Source organism: Macrotis lagotis, chromosome 2, assembly GCF_037893015.1.
Source record: "Macrotis lagotis isolate mMagLag1 chromosome 2, bilby.v1.9.chrom.fasta, whole genome shotgun sequence".
NCBI classification, from domain to species: Eukaryota; Metazoa; Chordata; class Mammalia; order Peramelemorphia; family Peramelidae; genus Macrotis; species Macrotis lagotis.
In genome coordinates, this window is record NC_133659.1 from 267914218 (window position 1) to 267934830 (window position 20613).

Here is a 20613-nt window from a genome sequence, read left to right on the forward strand (position 1 = left end):
ATATTAGTCATGTTGTAAAAGAAGACAGAATTACAGGGTAAAAAGAAACAAGAGAAAGAAAGAAAAAACTTAAAAAAAGAATTTTTAAAAAGGGAATATAGGTCTAGGTGCCACAGTAGATAGGGTATCGACCCTGGAGTCAGGAGTACCTAGCTGTGTGACATTAGGCAAATCACTTAAGCCCATTGCCTTGCAAAAAACAAAAAACAAAATAAAAAAAAAGTGAATATAGTATTTTTTGCTCTGAATTGAATTACTTTTCCCTAGTTTTCTTTTATAGTAGATGTTTTACATTTTCTTCAAGTTTTTACCTGAGTTTATTATATGTTTCTTGCTTTCTTGTATGCATTAGAGTCTTTTTGATTTATTCTAATTTTTTGAAGGAGTCTGTTATTTAGACATGGCTTACTATTTACTGATTTAAGTTGTTTTATTTTTATGCATATTTTGTTTTATTTTTCCAATTGCATGTTATAAAAGTTTTTCAACATCTATCCATATGCATATGCATATTTTTAAGTTAAATTTCCCTTCACCCTCCCTTTCCACTCTCCTCCCCTCAGCAATTAACAGTCTGGTGAATATAGTACACCCACTTTTGTGTTTTAACATAAACATAGATTAATCATGAGGAATTAGAATTAAGGGAAAAGAAAACCATGAGATAGGAAAGAAAAACTTAAGAGAAATTTTAGGAAGTGAATGTAGTGTTCATTCAAATTAGGTAGGGTTTTTTTTTCCCCTCTGGATGTGCATAGCATTATCCATAAGAGGTCTCCCAAGGTTGTCATAGCTCTCTGAACTGCTGAGAGTAGCTGCCTCCATCACAGTATGGTTGTTAATGTGTAAATTGTTCTCTTGGTCTGTTCCCTTATCTTAGCGTTCCTGTAATTTGTTCCATGCTTCTCTAGAGTCTGACTCATGGTTTCTTACAGGATAGTAGTATTCCAAAACATTCACATACTATAACTTGTTTATCCATTCCCCAATTGATGAGCATTCTCTTAATTTTCAATTTTTTGCCACTACAAAAAGAGCTGCTATGACTATTTTGGAACCTGTGGGACTTTTCCCATTTTTTTTGATTTCTTCTGCATATAGGCCTAGTATTTCTATCGCTGGGTCAAAGAGTTTGATTAGCTGTATTGCTTTTTTGGGCTCTCCAGAATGGTTGGCTCAATTCACATAAATTGTTTAATCCTGTAATTTTTTTCCCCTTCAGATCTTTTATTTAGTTTGCATCATTCTTCTAGATATGTATGTAGACCTTGTGGAAAATCCAATGCCCCCCCCCCTTAAGTCTCTGCTTGCAGTTATTTTGAAAGTCTTGTCTTAGAAGTTGTTAAGTGTACTCTGTTTACTCCTATCTTCAACCTTAGTTTCTGAATTTATGACAGCTTTGTTCCCTCTTGTGCTTTTAGATCAGGTGGTTGTCCTTTTTTGGTCCTTACCAGGGTCTTCCTGCACTGATCTCCACCTCCCCAAAGTATGCTTAAGTTATTGACATTGGTGAGTTTAAGTCTCACTGACTCTTTGAATTTCAAAGCACAGAATCTCCCCAAGATATCATGGATCTTGGGATTAATATCAAATCCTACCCTGCTCATCTCCCTCCCCCCCCCCCCTTTCCCCCTGCCTTTGCCATAGCTTCCAAGGATCACACTGTAGTTTTTCAAACATCATTGGGCTTTCTTATGGGAACTCGGGAACTACCTTCAACTATGAGTCCTTCTGATTCCCTAAGTCTCTTGTCCCCCTTGGGTTATCCTGGGTGCCTTTCATTTAATTCACCTGTTGCTGGCATTGGTTTTTTTGGAGGGGGGGAAACTCCTTTTTTTTTTAATTGTTCCTTGGATTAGTATTCTTTTTGTGAGGTTCTGTTATAGGTGAAATAATTTTTTGTAGTTTATCATTAGATTTTTTTTTTGATCATTATTCACCCTAGTTGCTATCAAGCTTTTTGCTGGAGTAAGTACAAGAGAGCTACTCTTTGACCTCCAATCAGTCAGCCATCTTGATTGGAAATACAATTATCTTGATATTATGATAGATCTATGATTCCTCAAGTCTAGATTTACTTTACCAGTGAAAATCACAACTTAGCCATCTACTCAAATGCCTTGATATATGCAAATTTTATCATGTTTTCCCAAACTATTTTATACTTTATGATTTATTATTCATGCAGTTTTAGTAAAAACCAGATAATGAAAGATTGGTTGGTACCTGGTTCAGTATTTATCAGAACTTTGCTATTGTTACTCTGTTAACATTCAAGTTTTATGATGGTTTTTAGAAAGTTTAATAAACATAACCTTCTCTCTGCCTAGATAGTATAAGAATATTGCTTATATGTTTATATTTGAAATATTGTGATTGATAAATAAAAATAAAAATTTTCTTTCTTTTGATTACAGATTATATATGAACAGGAGGGTGTTTTCATTCATTCCTCTTGTGGAAAGATCAATGATCAAGACAGTTTGATTTCAGGAATATTGCGTGTCCTAGAAAAGGTATTAACATACTAAAAATGTATTTCACAAAAATTTGTTATAGTTAGCCTCTATAAAAATATTGGAAAATTTTTGACAAATGTCACAGATAAGACTGACAGTGAACTTGGCAGATGTATATAACCCAAGTCTTAGAGCCCATTGGTGTGGGACTTTCTCCTTACTGGTAGAGCTCAGTGCCCTTTGCCTGCTTAAGTATAAATTATCCTAAGTATTCTTTACTACCTTAGTATCTCTGTAAATCTTGAATTTAAAAATGAATGAGGTCTTTGAAGTCAGATGGTTTGAAAAACTAGTAGAATGTCAGATAATAAAAAAGATGTAACTTCTAAAGGTTTGATTATTGGCTTGTGTTTATATTCCTAAAATTATTTTCAACTGGCAAATTTCACTTTACTTTTTGAAAGAAAAAGACAAAGATTCTTTCAGCAGCTAGTATTTAACAAATATTACATATTTTTTCATAGTTAAAGGTAGTCAATTTCAAGGATTTTATTTAAAACAATTCTTAAACATAAGAATTTGTCTTTAGTTCTACTGAATGTCAAAATATTTGACTAGAGCCAGTTATAAGTTACGGTTCTTCTAGAATGTACCATGTAACAAGTATTAATATTATGTAACTTATGTTTTATAGGATGCTGATGTAATAGTGGACTGGAGGCCATTGGATGATACGTTAGATTCTTCTAGTATTCTTTATGCTGGAAAGGTATTTTAAAAAATTACCTAAACTTTTCCCATTTTAAAGCAGAGAAAATGAATTCTTATTTTCTTATCTAGTTCGTTATATATTTGCCTCTTATTTTCAGTTTCTTTTTAGATCTTTTATAGTCAGCCTTTTGTATATTTGCCACCAAGCATTCTCCTTCATGAATTGTACATCATCTTATAATTTTTCTTAATGTTTTGCTTCCTTCTTCTCTTCATTTCCGCTGTTTCTTATTTATATTTAATATTTAATAATTTCACTTCCTTGATTTTCCTTTACTTTTATTGTATTTTCTCTCCTCTTTCCCTTTTCCCCATATCTTGTTTTTCATTTATTCTTAACTTCCCTTTTCATTTTTTTTAAATTGCTGCTTTCATTGTCACCAAAAATCATTAAATATCCATGGGAGGACTCTAATGGGTTTGAATCAGAACCTAGAAAAGTGCCTTGCACGTAGAAGGGACTCATATATTTCTGTAAGTTAAAATTTTGCTTGTTTTCTGTATGTTATATTTCTGTAGTCTCTCTGGATGCCTTTTGGAGTTGTGTGGGGTAGAAGATTTCATAGGTCCTAAAGGGAGTACAATTGAAGTCAAATGAATGAAAGAATGAATAGCAAAACCTTTATTAAAACACATACCATGTACCTGTGTGCCAGATGTTATAATAAGCACTGGGAGTACAAATAGGATAAGTACAACAACCCCTATTCTTAAAGAATTCACTCTTTAATTGAGGGAAGCAACACAGAAAAAAATAGTTTAACTATGGACAGACCTAGAAGTTCTAAGAGTGCTGCAGTATAAAAGACAAATTCTAATGAATCTTAAACACATTAATGCATTCTATGTCTGATTCAGAACAAGCATCAGAATAAAAATTTTGAATAGATCTACTTGAGATAAGTTGAAATGAAACAAGGAAAGAGAAAGTAAGGTAATTCAGGATACCTATGTGTAGAGCTTTTACAGCTAGTGTGAATGGTAGACTATAAAATGTTATTAATCTATCATTGAGCTCAGTCAATAACTGAGCAGTATCTCAGGATACTGAGAAAAAGAAATGAAAAACTTTGAGAGTAATGTTAAAGTATATTGTAAGAAGTTAAGGAATTGAGAGATTTTCTTGAAAATTTAAAATAATTCAACTAAGAGTTTAAGGTGAATGTAATGATACTGCACAAAAGAGAATCTGGCAACTTGATTTACCTTTTTTAGGAACAAGGAAAAACGGTAAAGAACAATATAAGGTCAGGATTTGGCCTAGGACAAAAGATAATCATGTTTCAATGAAGTAAAAGCATTGAGAAAATAGGTATTTCTTCACCATATGTTCAATTTGAGTTGATGGAGTGTTGAATCTGACATGTATTAATAGTAGTAGATCTATAAATTCCAGGATACTATTAACAACTCCTGTGTATAAGTTATTTAACAGTTTTAAGGCATTTTACTTCAGATAGGTAGTATGTATATTTTCTTTTTTATAAATTTAATTTCCTAATTATGTAAAGGTAAATTTTATTATTCATTTCCCCCCTTATTTTCCAATTACATGCAAAGATAATTTCAACATTCATCCTTTTGTTAGCTTTTGAGTTCCATATTTTTCACTACCCTTCCTTCACACCTAACTCCCCATCACAGCAGGCAATCTGTTATAGGTTGTAAATGTAAAATTGCGTTAACATATTTCTATATTAGTCAAACTGTGAAAGAACTCAAACTAAAGGGGGAAAATCTTGAGGAAGAAAAAACATATAAGAAGTTTTAAAAAAGTGAACACAGTATGCTTTACTCTGCATTGAGAATCTGTAGTTTTTTCCTCTGGAAGTGGATGGCGTTTTCCATAACAGGTCTCTCAGGATTGTCCCTGTTCACTGAACTGCTCAGAGGAGTTGTACTGATCATGACTGATCATCTGACAATATTGATGTTAGTCTGTATAAAATGTTCTCCTGGTTCTTCTCCCTTCACTCAGCACCCGTTCAGGCAAATCTTAATAGACTTTTCTGAAGTCAGGTAGCTCATGACTTCTTACAGAACAATGGTACTCCATAATATTGTTCATATACCATAGATTGTTGAATCATTCTCTAATTGATAGGTATCCTCTCAATTTCTAGTTCTTTGCTACTACAGAAAGAGCTGCTAGGAATGTTTTTGTCCTCTTCATTCATTTTTGTAAATTTTCTTTGCTCCCACCCTTTTCCTCTCCTCATTCTAGGATATTATGTAATATGATATAGATCATATATGCATGATCACATATATTTCTTAATCACCCTTTTACACATGAGGAAACTGAGACATGAGTTAAATGACTGAACCTGAATCATATGGCTAATAAGTGTCAATTGAGAACTCAGAGGCAGGTCTTCTGATTCCAAATCTAGGACTTCATAGATTTCATTGAATTTGGACAGATGTATATAGTATGAAAAGCAATAATGGAGGCTTAGTTAGCTCTTGTTGTCAGGAATAAATTTGTTACAGAAACACTGAGGAAGATGTTGGAGGAATGATCAGATAAGTAAGAGAGTTTGGGTGAATAATCTATTCTGAAATGCAGGTTATAATGAAATACTATAAAATTTAAAGTTGGAACTAGTTATAGAGATCAGTTATTCCACTCTCTTCATTTTGCAGTGGAAGAAACTTAGTCTTGTAGTTATTATATGACTTGCTTATGATCACTCAGGTAATAAATTATCAGTGTTATCATTTGAACTTTGACCCACTGACTCCAAATCCAGTTCTCTGGTTTGGTCCTTGATTTGAGGGCATACCCTATTCCTCACTATGAAAGAAAGGCTCATCATTTATAAGGGATTATATTGTAAATGTTTGTTACTTGATATTGTTGATTGGAAAGTGCATATACATATATCATTTGATTTTGTGTCTGATGTCTTCAGATAGGATAAAGGACAGTGTATTGCCCTGGGAGCTACTGTGACTTTTGGTTTGGTCACTGGATTTTCTAGTCCTCTGTTTCATTCTAGTTTCCAGACTTGAAAAACAAAAGAAAACTGAACTATTTATTTTTGACCTTTAAATTTCTAAGTTTCACAGAGCTCTCATGTTTGTATGGAATAGAGCATTATGGTATTATTGAAAGAGCTCTAGATTTGAGTGGGAAGACCTGAATTTGATCCCACTTTGTCACTAACTAGTTTCAGCTTTGATTGTCACCTTCCCTCCTTGAACCTCAATTTCTTCATCTGTAAAACTGAGAAAAATACTTGATTTCTCTCACCTTACTGGTTTGAATTGAAGATCAAATACAATAAAATATATAAAGGAGACTTGAATTTAATATAATACTAAAAATAGTTATTATTAGTATTTCTTGTGTGTTAATAGGTTTTATGGATTGAAATTAAACCCTGATAAAAATATTTCTAAATTATTTTAGGATTCCAGTTCAGTTGTGGAATGGACTCAGACCCCTAAAGAGAGAGTTTTTCGGGGATCAGAACATCTGAACAGTTATGAAGCGGAGTGGGACATGGTCAACACAGTTTCATTTAAAAAGAAACCACATACTAATGGAGGTATAAATGAACTCTTTCAAAACTGAAAACTGTTTCCAGAGACTATACTTAATCCTCTTTTATTTAGAAATTAAAATAATAAATATGTTCCTTAGGCAGAAGGCTTTTATTAGTCCCCCAACCAGGACCATAATCATAGAAATTTATCTATATCTAGTTTTAGATGTGTATTACAATTGTAATATAAATTTTCATTTTTAGGGTCTCATTTATTTTATTTTTATTTTTTATTATAAAGATTTTATTTATTTTGAGTTGCACAATTTTTCCCCTAATCTTACTTCCCTTCCCCCACCCCCACAGAAGGCAATTTGCCAGTCTTTACATTGTTTCCATGATCCAAATTGAATGTGATGAGAGAAAAAAGGAAGAAACATAAAGGATAAGAGATATAGTAAGATCAGACAATAAGATCAGTATTTACATTTATTTTATTTTTAAAAATTCACTAGAGAAAAATTGTCCAGTACCTCTGTTGCATTAATTTATATACTGAGGCAAGTAAAAGGTACTGTCTCAGGAGAAGAGAGATCTCAAAGTTTTAGAGAGGTACATGATGTCTATAATACTTATAGTATCACTGTATTTTTTGCTATACCTCTCAACTATTATTTATGTGAATTTAATTTTCTTACAGACTTACAGACTAAAGAAAAAGTGAAAGGAAATTAGAAATTTAACAGTTTTTTAAAAAATTGTACAATTTTTTTTGATGATCTGGAAAAGCATAGTTAAAATATTTTATTCTAAAAGTCACAGAACCACTGAATCTGAGAGTTAGAAGGGACCTTAGTGTTTGTTTAAGTCATTATATCTGAACCCATATATATCAATACAAATTTTATTTATAAATAAAATTTGTATTGATATTTTGAGTAAGATGGCATAATGGTGGATTCAGAGTCAATAAAAATTGGATTCAACTTAATTTCCTAAACTCTGTGACCATGGGAAAATCATTTAACTTTTTTTTACCTTAATTTTCTTATCTATAAAATCAAGGTCATTGGCTCAGATGGCCTCTTATATCTCTTCTAGCTCTAAATTTATAATACTATATCTATTCTTTTTTTAAAAAACATTTTACTTTCCTTTTTCTTTTTTAAAATAATCTTCCCTTTTAGTAATAAAAAATAAGGGGATTGTAGAGAACAATTCAGCAAAACTATAGTAGTTTATACTATAAAAACTCTCAATACTAAAAATTGAATTAACATTGTTGGATTGTCTTTGTTTTTTCCCGAACTTAAGTTGTTCAATTGTATATGACTCCGTGATGCTATTTGGGGTTTTCTTGGTAAAGATACTGGAGTTATTTGTCATTTTCTTCTCCAACTCATTTTACAGATAAGGAGCTGAGGTAAATTGGGTTAAGTGATTTGCTTAGGGCCATACAGTTAGTAAGTGTCTGAGTCTGGATTTGAACTTAGGTTTTCCTGATTCAAGCTTCATTTGCTATCCCCTGGGTCTTTAAAACTTAAAAGTACTTTTTTTTTCTTGTTAATATTTTTTTAATAGTTAAGATTTTTTTTGTCTATTTCATTATTCGATCATGAATAAATGGACTAAATTATGAGAGATAGTCTTACAATAATTATGCATATACATTTAGTAAATATTAAGAAATTAAGAATTTTTTTTACATGGGTTATAGAATGTTTTGCTATTTAGTCAAAATGCAGACAAAATTAATTCTGATGAAAATAGTTTTTGTAATTTAATAAGAATTTGAAGGTTTTGGTTGATAGTCAAGCTCTTGTTTAGAGAAATAAGGAATATTATCTAATCTTAATAATCTTTTGCAGCAATCTACCTCTAATGCTAGAGGAGACTATTATTCGAATTTTGGAATCCTGAGAAAAGACAGCAGGATAGGATTTTGGTATGTGATCCATGAGATAATAGAAGCTTCTCTGGACCAGACATTGGAATTGATTATATGTGTGAAATTAAGTAGTGCTTTAAAATGTTGACTGTTTTTTTTTTAAATTTTTTTATGTTGACTGTTTTTGATAGATAATGTGAAAGATTAAAAACAAAGACGGAGAGATTAAGTCAACTATTTTTAATCATTCCTTATTTTTCAACTCTGGAAGAGAAGAAAAGATTTTGAAATAGATTTGAGATTAATTAGACTGCAGTTTTTTGTTAGATATATAATTTAGGAAGGTACCATTTAAGAATCGCAGTGAGAAGGATCTTTGTTCTGTAATTAATAGAAGTTGAGACCCTGTATAAAAATAGCTTAATGGTAGGTTGGGCCCAGAATTTGTTGATAACACTAAGAATAATCTTTTTCATATAAAGATATATTATTTATAAAAGTATTTTTTTAACCTTAACTTTTTTTGGTGTTACATAAAAAGCTATTGTATTTCCTATGTTAGCTCTTTAGAGTGTCACATAGACCTAATGACATATTTAATCCATTGCAAATAATTGTCAATATTTCTCTACTTCTTTTGGTTAATAGTAGCAAAAGGAAAAGAAAAATAATTCCTTTTTCAGGTTCTCTTCATGGGAAAAGCAATAAAAATTATGATCTTGAAAGTACTATCAGTTTTCCTTTTTGTTCTTTCAACTGTTTGCTAGATTGCAGATTTGTTTTTCTATTGACCTTATGCTGTGCTAATACTTAACTGTTCCTCTTGTTCTCTTTTTTATTCCTAATTTAATGTAATAAAATATAATGAAGCATTTTTTCCCTTATTTATTACATCATTTGTCTTTCTTCCATTCACTAGAGAAATAAACCTGCAATTATATTGCTCAAACATGAAGTAAACTATTCATATTTTCTGGTTATAAAACCACATATTTTCAATTTAGCCTTGTTTCCTTAATTTGACTAGGTATCCTTCTGGATATTTATGAATTTAAATGCATTATATTTTTAGCTTTCTTGTTATTTTGACACCTGGCATTTTTGAATAATGAATCTAGACAATATAACTTTTCAGTTTGTTAACCCTTTCCTTCAGGTAGTTTCAAATTTTCTTTTAACAAGAGATCATGATGTTAGCTTATTGGGAGAGGGTGGTTATCCTTTTCTATGCCTTGTGTTCTCTTATAAATACTTTTCAGACAGAATTATGTGAAACTTATTTCCTTTGTGTCTACAACTCAGACTTTGGAGTTGAAAATTAGACTTACTAAGTCAGTGTGATGAAGTCATTATTTAGTGACATGTTTACCTTTCTGGAGTTTGACATTGACTGGGATTGATTGAAATAATAGTAATTTTACATTATGTCTATATATATAATCTCTGTGCATGAAAAAATATATGGATTTCATCATGACTTTCCAGGAGTTTTCTTATGTTAATTATAGAATCTATGGCACTTAGTATTCCTAATTTTCCTAGAACTGCACCTATTGTTTCATTCAGTTTAGCTGGTAAATGCAAGAAACAGTTATTGAAGTTCCTAATGTTAGAACTGTGTTAGGTGTTGAGTGAGTTATAGAGTTTAGGTAAGTTGTAGTTTCTAATCACATGGTCAATACGGTTTAATAAAGGGTTATCACATATACAGATAAATAAAATAGAAGTGCTTCATTGAAAAGAGTGATAGTGGGGCAGGTAGGTGGTGCAGTGGATAGAGCACTAGCCCTGGAGTCAGGTGGACCTGATTTCAAATCCAGCCTCAGACACTTAATAATTACCTAGCTATGTGACCTTTGGCAAGTCACTTAACCCCATTGCCTTAAATAAAAAATTAAAAAAAAAAGAAAAGAGTGATAGTTCAAGAAACAGAGGACTTGTATTGAAATTATACCTCTTAAATTTAACCTCTGTAACTCTGGACAAATCATTTAAACAACCTGCACGAGAGTTTTCTGCTATGTAAAAAAGTGGGTAAGACTAGATTACCCTTAAGATCTTTTCCAGCTTAATATCTTTGTTATTTCATAAATGCAAGGTTAAAGACTATATGAAGTCTGGAAGAACACTACCAGGAGGCAAAAACAAGGAATGCTTCCATGTCATTTAAGTTGAGATTTAGAGAATAGCTAGAAAATGAACAGATGAGGGAGTCATTATAGTTATAGGGGATCACTTGAACAAAAGCACAGAAATAGGTTAAGGGAAGGGCTTATTTATGAATTGCAATAGTTCCAGTTTGACTGGTGCTTTATGATTGCTTGTTGATTAATTGGAGAATAATAATATTTAAGGCTACTACAAAAGTCGGTTGGTATCAGATTAGGAAGAGCTGTGAAAGCCAGGCAAAGTTGTTAAACCTTGGCAGATAGGTACTAAGAAGCTTAAGAGGATTTTTGAGTAGAAAATGACATGGCTTAGCTGCATTCATAAAGAAAGATTCTTCTGGCTTTTGTATAAGGGCTCTCGCTATTGGAGTGATGATGATGATGATGATGATGATGATGATGATGATGATGATGATGATGATGATGATGATGATGATGTGTTGTCCTTCATTCTCAAAGAAAACCATGACATCTGGGAGGTGATGCCAATAAGCACATGAATTGGATTTGAGTGAGGGGATGCTTGTGCTAAGTCACCAGCCTCACTTTCTCTTCCAGAGCCATCTGGGTCCAGTGGCCAGATATAAATCAGGGTGACTGGAGATGGCCCTGGATGTGAGACAATCAGGGTTAAGTGATTTACCCAAAGTCAAACAGTTAGTGAGTATCAAGTATCTGAGTCTGGATTCAAACTCCAGTCCTCTCTACTCCAAGGCCAGTGCTCTATCCTCTGCGCATCTAGGTGCCCTTCTATTGGAGTAGAGAGTAAGTAAAAGCCATAGCCCTAGGTCAGTGGTAATGGGGGTTTGTATTAGGGTGATTATGTTAATAGAGAGTTTGGGCAAGTAGAAAAGTGCTACAAAGATGAAATTGTTTGGATTTGAAGTCTAGTTGGATTTGAGAGGCTAAAATATAGCACCTGAGTTTTGAATATGAGTGGTTGTCCTTGACAGAAATAGAACAATGAATTTAAACAGAAAATGCTTGGTTTGGGATAGTTCAAGTTTGAGGTGATAGTTGCACCTTTGTGTCTGGAGATCAGAAGAGGAATCAAGACAGCAAATAGGAATTTGGGAGTCATTCATGTAGATTTTAGCGGTTGAAGCAGTGTAAATGAATCAGATTGCTCAGGGAGCAGAGCATATTTGAACCACACTTCCATTAATAAACTGGGAATGAAATGAGAATCTCAAAGGAGTTAGAGTGAGAGAGGTAAGAGAAGCAGGAAAATGGAATCTTTGTGAAGCCAAGTAAGGAGGTGTCTAGAAACAGAATGGTTAACAGTATCAAGATATTGAGAAGACTATAAATGAGCCTATTGGATTCTCCAGTTAGGTTATTAATTTCTTTCAGAAGAAAGTTCTAGAAGATGCAAAAAAAAGAATAATACAAAGGGTATAAAGAGATTAATTTTAGAAGTAGGGATAGTATAGGAACATATATAAATTAAAATATAAAAGCTACTTAAATCTCTACTAAAGACTTCCTTTGCTTTATTTTGAAATGGAGGAGACTTTGGGACTCTGCAAAGTGTTGTCAACAGTAATCAAATTCTGGCAAATTTTTGTTATTTTTGACATGAATAGTTAAGATTTTATTCAAGTAAAATATCAATTTTAGAATCCAGACCAGGAAACAGCAGTCATATACTAAAAGGGTTTTTTCTTTTTGTTTTTCTTACAAGGTAATGGGGTTAAGTGACTTGCCCAAGGCCACACAGTTAGGTAATAAGTGTCTGAGGTCAAATTTGAACTCGGGTCCTCCTGACTCCAGGGCTGGTGCTCTAGCCACTGTGCCACCTAGCTGCCCCAAACCAAAAGGTTTTTGAAACTTGAACTTATTTAAATCAGTGTTTTATTTATTGAAATAATAATTGAGATTATTTTTGGTTGTTTTAAGATTATTTTTGGTGTCATCTGTTGAGTAAGAATAAGACTTCAATTTCTGGCACAGTGTGAGGGTGTTTCCTAATGATTTGGCTGAGTCCTTGTTTTGGGGTGTATATCTGGTGGTGATATTTATTTATTTATTTTTTAGATTTTTCAAGGCAATGGGGTCAAGTGGCTTGCCCAGTGCCACACGGCTAGGTAATTATTAAGTGTCTGAGGTTGGATTTGAACCCAGGTACTCCTGACGCCAAGGCAGGTGCTCTATTCACTGAGCCACCTAGCTGCCCCTGGTGGTGATATTTATAAACCAAACAACTTTTAGGAAAGTTTTTTTGTCAGTCACAATAATGCATCTGTTTCACCTGTTTTGGACTAAGGTCTTGATTTATTGCTTCACATATAAGTAGGAGATATTTTGAATATCAGATACTTAGTATGTCAATTGCACATTTCTCATTTCTTGGGTGAAACTTAGTATTACTTTTTAAGTAAGAAACTATCAGAAAGTTCTTTAATTTACATCCTTTTGATAAAAAAATTTTCCATATCATTGTTAAGAAAATTTTGAGAGGGAATGAATAAAAGTATGAAAAAGCATTTAGCAAGCCCTTAAACTACGTATGAAGCTGTAGGACTGAGTAATGACAGAGAAGTCTTTCTCCCCAGGATCCCTCTCCTCAGCTCCCCTTAGTCCCTCAGAATCTGAAAATGATTTATGAACAGCTACACTTTTCCCTCACATTTCCCTCCAGTGCCTTCCTCTTCTTTCTCTACACTGACACTTAACTCTACCATTCGGTAGTGGCTACTCATACTATTTTGATGAGCAAGAAGCCACTGGTTCATCTAGAAATTCTGTTACTAGAAGATTTATGAGACATCCTAGGGACCCTGCATTTTTTATCTTAAGACCTCCAGGGATTGTTTACACACGCTATGCCTAGCATTGCCCTCTGACCCTTGAATCACTCAGATCTGTGAACTTCAGGATATGAGCTTTTTGAGAGTAGGGACTGTCTTGCCTCTTTTTTTGGTTTCCAAGCATTTACAGTGCATGATACAGAGGAAGTACTTAGTACATGCTTTTTTTATTCACACTTTCCCAAAATTTTCATAAAATCAGTGATCTAAAAAAACTATAACATAGCAAGTTATTTCCCAATAGAATCAAAATTAGAATGTGATTATCTACATTTCTTAGTACTTCTCATATTAATAAATATTTAAAGTTGTGTATATAATCATGTGTATATGTGTATGTGTTGCAGTCTTTGTTCCACATGCTTATGCTTCCCACCTTTTTAGTAATACATGGGTACATTTGAAATGAAGGGGTAGTATCATGTTTTATCATAGAATAATATAGAGTTGTAAAAGCTTTTGTGGTTATCTAGTTCACTTTCTCCTTTTCCTTAAAAGGATACTGAGGCCCAAGAGGTTGGGACTTTCTCAAAGTCATATACTTAATTAATAGTGAAGTGTTTACTAGTACCCAGTCCTAGGTTCAGTCATTTCCCTGCCTTTATCCTTTATCACTCTTTGGTATTTATATATCTTCGTATTGTATAATTCAGACTAACCAATATTAGTGTGGTTATTTTCAAGGGACTAAGGAATCTTAATTCCAGGTGAGGACTTAATGATTTACCAGTGTGCCAGCAACTGATGTGCAAATATGGCTCTAGCTTCTGGGTGATTTGGTAGTAGTATATGAAAAGGATGAGAAATTATTTGAAATGAAGAATAAATTTTTGAATTTAAGTCCTGGAGTGGTTATTATGAAAATTGACATCAAAGCAAATATCCTGTATAGATGGTGGGAAAACATAGATGTTCTTGTTATAATGCATGTAGATGCAGAAAATTTTTGTAAGGCAGTCATGAGGTGGTTGATGAATACCTTTTTTAAAAAAGGTGAACAAAATATTATGGCATGATTTTTTGTTTTTAAGATGCTCCAAGTCATACGAATGGGAAAAGCAAATGGTCATTCCTGTTCAGTTTGACAGACCTGAAGTCAATCAAGCAAAACAAAGAGGGTATGGGCTGGTCTTATTTGGTATTCTGTCTAAAGGATGACGTCGTTCTCCCTGCTCTTCATTTTCATCATGGAGATAGCAAACTACTGATTGAATCTCTTGAAAAATATGTGGTATTGTGTGAGTAAGTATTACATCATTTTATATTTTTTCAAATTGGGCTCTTGTAATAATTATCAGATGAAGTATTCTCAGTTTTTATTATCTGAAGTCTTTGTTGTCTAAGCACTGCTGTATTCTTTTTTCCCCTATGACCTTGATTTAGTCATTAATCATATCTTGGCAAGTTTGTATTTTTATGCTTATTAACTTAATGATGTTAAATTAAAACATCTTAAAAGAATAACACTATGCTTATTATGACTAAAATGCAGTGCCATAGTTTATTGAATTTGCTTTTATTACATTTTTTATTAAATATGAAATCTTAAACTTATTTTTATAAGTGAAATAGAATATCAAAGTTTCCAATGTGAGGAATAACTTATTAATCTATGTAGTAGAACCTTGTCTAATAGGATTACATGGGTTTAGAAATAATTTAGATAGCATATTAGTATCCTGGACTGTGTATGTGTACCTTTCTCTAATATTGTTTTCCATTAGTGTCTGAGATAACTCTTTATCATAACTTCTGTCTACTCATTATTGTTAGCAGCAAAGAGGTCAGATGTGGTCAATACTTTTGAGTAAGAATTCATGAGTGAGATGAGGCTTGAGCTTGGAGCCAGACAGGGCAGGGGGTGGGAACTAGAGAAGCAAGAAATAACGAGATAATATATGTCTATTCTAGAACTTGGGAATTAATTAATTGACATATGGTATTGTGATTTTCAAATATTACTTCATTTGATCCTTAAAATAATGCTGTTTGTATTACTAAAGCAATTAATTATATTCATTTTACAAAGAAAGCAAGGTTTAGAAAGATTTGTTAACTCTCACAAAAGCTAGCAAATTGTAGAGGTGGGATTCTAACCCAGGTCTTTACTGACTCCACTTCAGTACTCTTTCTGCTATACTCTTCTGTTCCTTATAAGTAAGAACTCTTTATCATTAACTTGTGACATAAAATGATTAGTGTATACAGGAACATCTAATATTAGATAAATATGGAAGACCTAATGAGGGAAAATTGTTATTTCTTAGTTCTCTATATGCTGGTACTAAAGCAGTGTTAGAGACCCATTTATATCTTTAGTTTCTTCAATTTAACAGAAATTGAACAGGAGGAGTAGAGAGAGAGCCATTTTAAGAGTCAGGATGTTCAGTTAAATTCATAGCTAGTCTGAACTAGTCACTTAAGCACTTTTAAGTTGAGTAGGGTGCCAACCTTCCCTTGTAGGAGTTTTGTCATAGGTGTTTTTAATACTAGAAAAATCCTGTGCCTGGTCTCACAAACATAGAGGTACTAAGTGCAGGATGGTTACAGAGCTGTCCTTGGAGAAGGAATGTTGGGGAAAGCCCTGCCTTTGACACAGGTATCAGTACTATGACTGTGGACCAGACTGCTATTGAAGACAGAAAGCCACAAGTGATGTGTAGATTTGGTTCAGAGGAGGAGGGAGTCTACATTGATAATTTCTTACATATATGAAATCACAGAGGCAGGTCCTTATCACACCTACCTTCTCCCTGCTCACCCCCCCCCCCCCCAAGAAATCACCAAATGCTTTCAGAGAGAGACAGAATCTCATGATGGGTATGTTATTAGACTTGAAATTAGGAAGACTTGCATTCTTTCCTTTCTCCAACACTTGTTAGCTGTATTATCACAGGCAGGTCATATAACTTACCTGGGTCTCATTTCTTAATTTATAATTACCTTGATACAACTCTCGGGGTTGTTATTGGACTCAAATGACAATATGTAAAATATTTTGTAAATTTTAAGTGCTGCATAAATATTATTGTTCTTCAGTCATTTTCAGTTGTATCTGACTCATCATGACCCCTTTTGAGGTTTTCTTGGCAAAGATACTGGAGTGGTTTGCCATTTCCTTCTCCGGCTCATTTGACAGATGAGGAAACCAAGACAAACAAGATTACTTGACTTGCCCAGAGTCATACAGCTAGTAAGTGTCTGAGGCTGGATTTGAACTCAATTCTTCCTGACTCCAGACCTGGCACGCTTATCCACTTTATCATCTATAGCTGCCAGCATAAATATTAGCATAAATAATTGAGCATTGCTATTAATGTATAATTATATGTTGCTTCCCTTTTATGTCATTGGTGGAAAAAGGTACCAAAATAAAATTACTTTCTGATGTTTAGAATCATACATTATGAGATGTAAGGATATTTAAGAGAAGTAGCTATTTTAACAATTCAGATTTTAAAAATTACTTTGGGTCTTTGATAAAGAGATGAGATAACTTTTTGTTTGTAGGTAACCCACTTTTACATTGCACTTTTGAGGGTTTACAAAACAGTTTTTTTTTTGTAATCCCTAGGCATTAGGTAGTAAAATTATTAAAATTACCCTTTTATAGATGAAGAGTGAAGCTCCAAGAGGCTGAGTGACTTTTTTAAAGTAACATAGCAGTATGATTTAATAGAAATAGCATGGAATTAGAAGGACTAGGGTAAGAACTGAACTCTACCTCTTGCTCTGAAAACTAGGCAAATCTTCTCCCCTCCTGGGACCTTAGTTTTCTCCTTAGTAAATTGAGCTAGATGAACTGATGATTAATGTCTAAAATTTCTTCTTTCCCTTGGGAGAGTAAGTAACCTTTATTTTCCAGATTTTCAGAATAGTTGGGGATTAACTTTGAGTATCAGAATTCTTAATATTTTAATGATTTGTCTACATAAAGTTTTATAAATATAATAGAATGTTTTCCTTCTTACAGAGAGGAAGTATGAGTATATATAGTTAGCATGTATATGTTTATATATATGTACACATATGTATACACATGATTTTTTTCTTGATGACTAATGGTCAATATTATAATTTCTAAAATATTTTTATGTATTATATAGTTGGAGAACAAATTGGTTCTTGAATTTGCTTTTTTGAAAAGATCCCTTGTTGTTATCTTTCTTTTATTAAAGATTTTATTTATTTTGAGTTTTACAGTTTTCCCTTAATCTTACTTCCCTCCTCCCACCCCCCACATAAGGCAATTTGTCGGTCTTTACATTGTTTCTATGGTATACATTGATCCAAAATTGTTATCTTTCTTTTTGGTCATTTGTTTCCATCTTATGAAGGTGAAGTAAAATGAGCCATCTCCCAAGTATCTTTTTTACCCTTCAGAAAATTAAATTCTTATCAGTTATGGACTTTTTTTTGGTCAACACCATTCTGAGTATTATCTATAATTTATATCTCACTGAAAAAAATTAACACAGGCACATCCCCAGCAACTTGTGTGCAACTTATTTGTCCATGGGGTATGAAGGAGCAATTTGATAATTTGTGCTAGGCTATTAGGGGATAACTTTCTCCAAAACTTGTAACTTCTTCAGAAAAGATAAGCCTTCTGTGGACATATTACTAGGCCATACTTTTCTCCGAATTCTCCTTTGTACTTTATACAGAATTTTAAGGACAAACAGCATACTGTTATGTTGGACTTAAAAATTATATATACTATTTGTATCACATACTAACTTTCTTTTGAAATTTTGTAAAATATTATTAACTGGGGTGGCTAGGTGGCGCAGTGAATTAGAGCACTGGCCCTGGAGTCAGGAGGACCTGAGCTCAAATCCGGCCTCAGACACTTAATAATTACCTAGTTGTGTGGCCTTGGGCAAGCCATTTAACCCCATTACCTTGCACCCCCCCAAATACAAACAAACAAACAAAAAAGAATTATTAACTGAATTAATGTATAACATCCAAAGGTTTGAAAAGAAGTGAATAATCACAAGAAATCAACCTCTCACTTCAGAATGAACTTTATAGCTGTCCATTTATCATTTAATGTCTGTTGTATTTTAGCATGATACATTGACACCTTCTTTGGAGCTGTTCAGGGGTTTGTACAGGTGCTTTTGATCTGGCAACAGTACAGCTTTAGGAGCTACTAAGATAATATCTTCTGTCACTGACTAACTTTCCAAACGGGTGCTTTTTTTTATTGGCAGGTGGGTCTATTGCTTACTCCTGCATCTGATTACTATTATTTCATATCTTATTAAATCACAAAATTTCAGAGTTAAAAGAGACCTAAAAGTGATCATTTAGTTAAAAAGCAACTCTAAAACCAAAAGGTCATCCAGCTGTTGCTTGAAGAACTCCAATGACGAGAAGCCCATTACTTCCCAAAAATGCAGCTTGTTTTACTTTTGGAAAACCCTCACTTTAATTAAAATTTTATTTTGTTATATCAAACCTAAATTCAATTCTTTAAATGACTACTTATTTATTACCTCATTATTGTCAGTCATGCTCCCTAAAGTTAAATATCCCCAGATCCTTGAAATGACCATCCTGTGTCATGAACTTGAAGCTCCTCACCATCTTCTTGCTCTTCTCTGCCCAACATAGTGATGTCTTTCCTAAAATGTGGTGTTTAGAGTTGAAGACAGAAGTGAGTGACTGTGGCAAATATAGTAGGCCTGTTACCTCCTGGTTGTTTTTTTCTATTAATGCAGTTTCAGATGATCCTGTTGACTCAAAGCATGTTTCTGGACCACTAAAACCCTCCAGTTTTCTTTTCTTCTTTTTAAATCAGAAAACTGCTGTTTGACCATATTTCTCCCATCTTGGTCATATGGAATTGACTTCTTTCTGAATCCATGTAGAGATTGTTCTTTCCTGCTGCTTGATAAGCAAAATCACAGTTACTCTCCAGTGGTTTAGGCTTTTGTTGACTTTTTGGTGGAGGATGCTTAGGGGTTAGCACTTCTTTGCTGATGGGAGTTTTTCTTTTCTCTTGTTACTTCTGAGTATGGTCGTCACTCAACAAGCATGCAGTAAGTGCTTACTCTGAGTCTGGCAATGGGCTTAGTTCTGGGAATAAAAAGAAAAGTCACTGGGTAGAGAAATACTACTGTAAATGCAGTTGCTCCCCCATTCTAACATTTAATACCTCATGATTTTTTTTTTAAGTTTGAACTTTTAAAAAAAGTAATTATTTAAAAATACCCTTGATGAAGATGGAATAAATATTGAAATATTTTTGGTACTGAAAATGCTTTGCTTAAATGTTACTATTTCCTTTTTTTCTTTTGTTTCCTCTTAAAAGTTAAATTTTTGAATAGCTGACTTGTAAAGTTCCTTCAATGAGTCCCCACATTAAACATCAATCAAAGAGGTGCCCAGAGAAAATGTAGCAGTATCTTTAGGGTATTTGTTTACATGATCAACTGACTTAACCTTTGTTACTTCTGCTTTGAGCAAAACTGAAGATTTTGAAACTGCTTTTCCCTAGGAAGTATGAGAATTGCACATTCTCTGTCTCCGAGCAAGATTCTATTTTGAATTTCATATCCCCTAGCATTACTGTTGCATCCTGTCATGTTAGAATTGAAAAGAGATAACTGTTATTAAAGTTCTTATCTCAGACATTTATGACAAAGTAGGTGGTATAGGTAGCAGTGAAACAAATTAATTTTTTGTTTTAAGGACTTAAGAGTTGTGGCTTTCTTTCAATCACCCTTCTGAGTTAAAAACTTTAGAGGTTGGAAAAAATAAATTTTTTTATTAATTTAGAAATTAAAAATATTTGGTTATTTAAAATTAGTCAGCTGTTGATATTCTTAATGGACTTTTATTATGTGAGCTAGTTAAAAGAGAAATTTATACAAAGAATTACCACCAGAATTTGGACAAATATAAAAACTGTATGATTAACATTGTTATATGTTTTTTGTTTATATTTGGGAAAAGGGAGTAGAATACAGGATTTAAGAGTTAGAAAATCTATCTAGATTAACCCATTAGGTAATT

At 33.0% G+C, this 20613-nt stretch overlaps 1 protein-coding gene across 3 annotated transcripts in view; it reads left to right on the forward strand.

Annotated features, from left to right (window-relative positions):
- The window catches only part of TBC1D15 (TBC1 domain family member 15), a 95185-nt gene that overhangs the window by 22648 nt on the left and 51924 nt on the right, over positions 1-20613 (forward strand). For all 3 annotated transcript variants that reach the window (XM_074226162.1, XM_074226163.1, XM_074226164.1), the window contains exons 2-5: positions 2418-2516; positions 3154-3228; positions 6646-6784; positions 14619-14829. In XM_074226162.1, coding sequence (XP_074082263.1) covers positions 2418-2516; positions 3154-3228; positions 6646-6784; positions 14619-14829 — 524 coding nt within the window. The remainder of the gene's footprint in view (positions 1-2417; positions 2517-3153; positions 3229-6645; positions 6785-14618; positions 14830-20613) is intronic.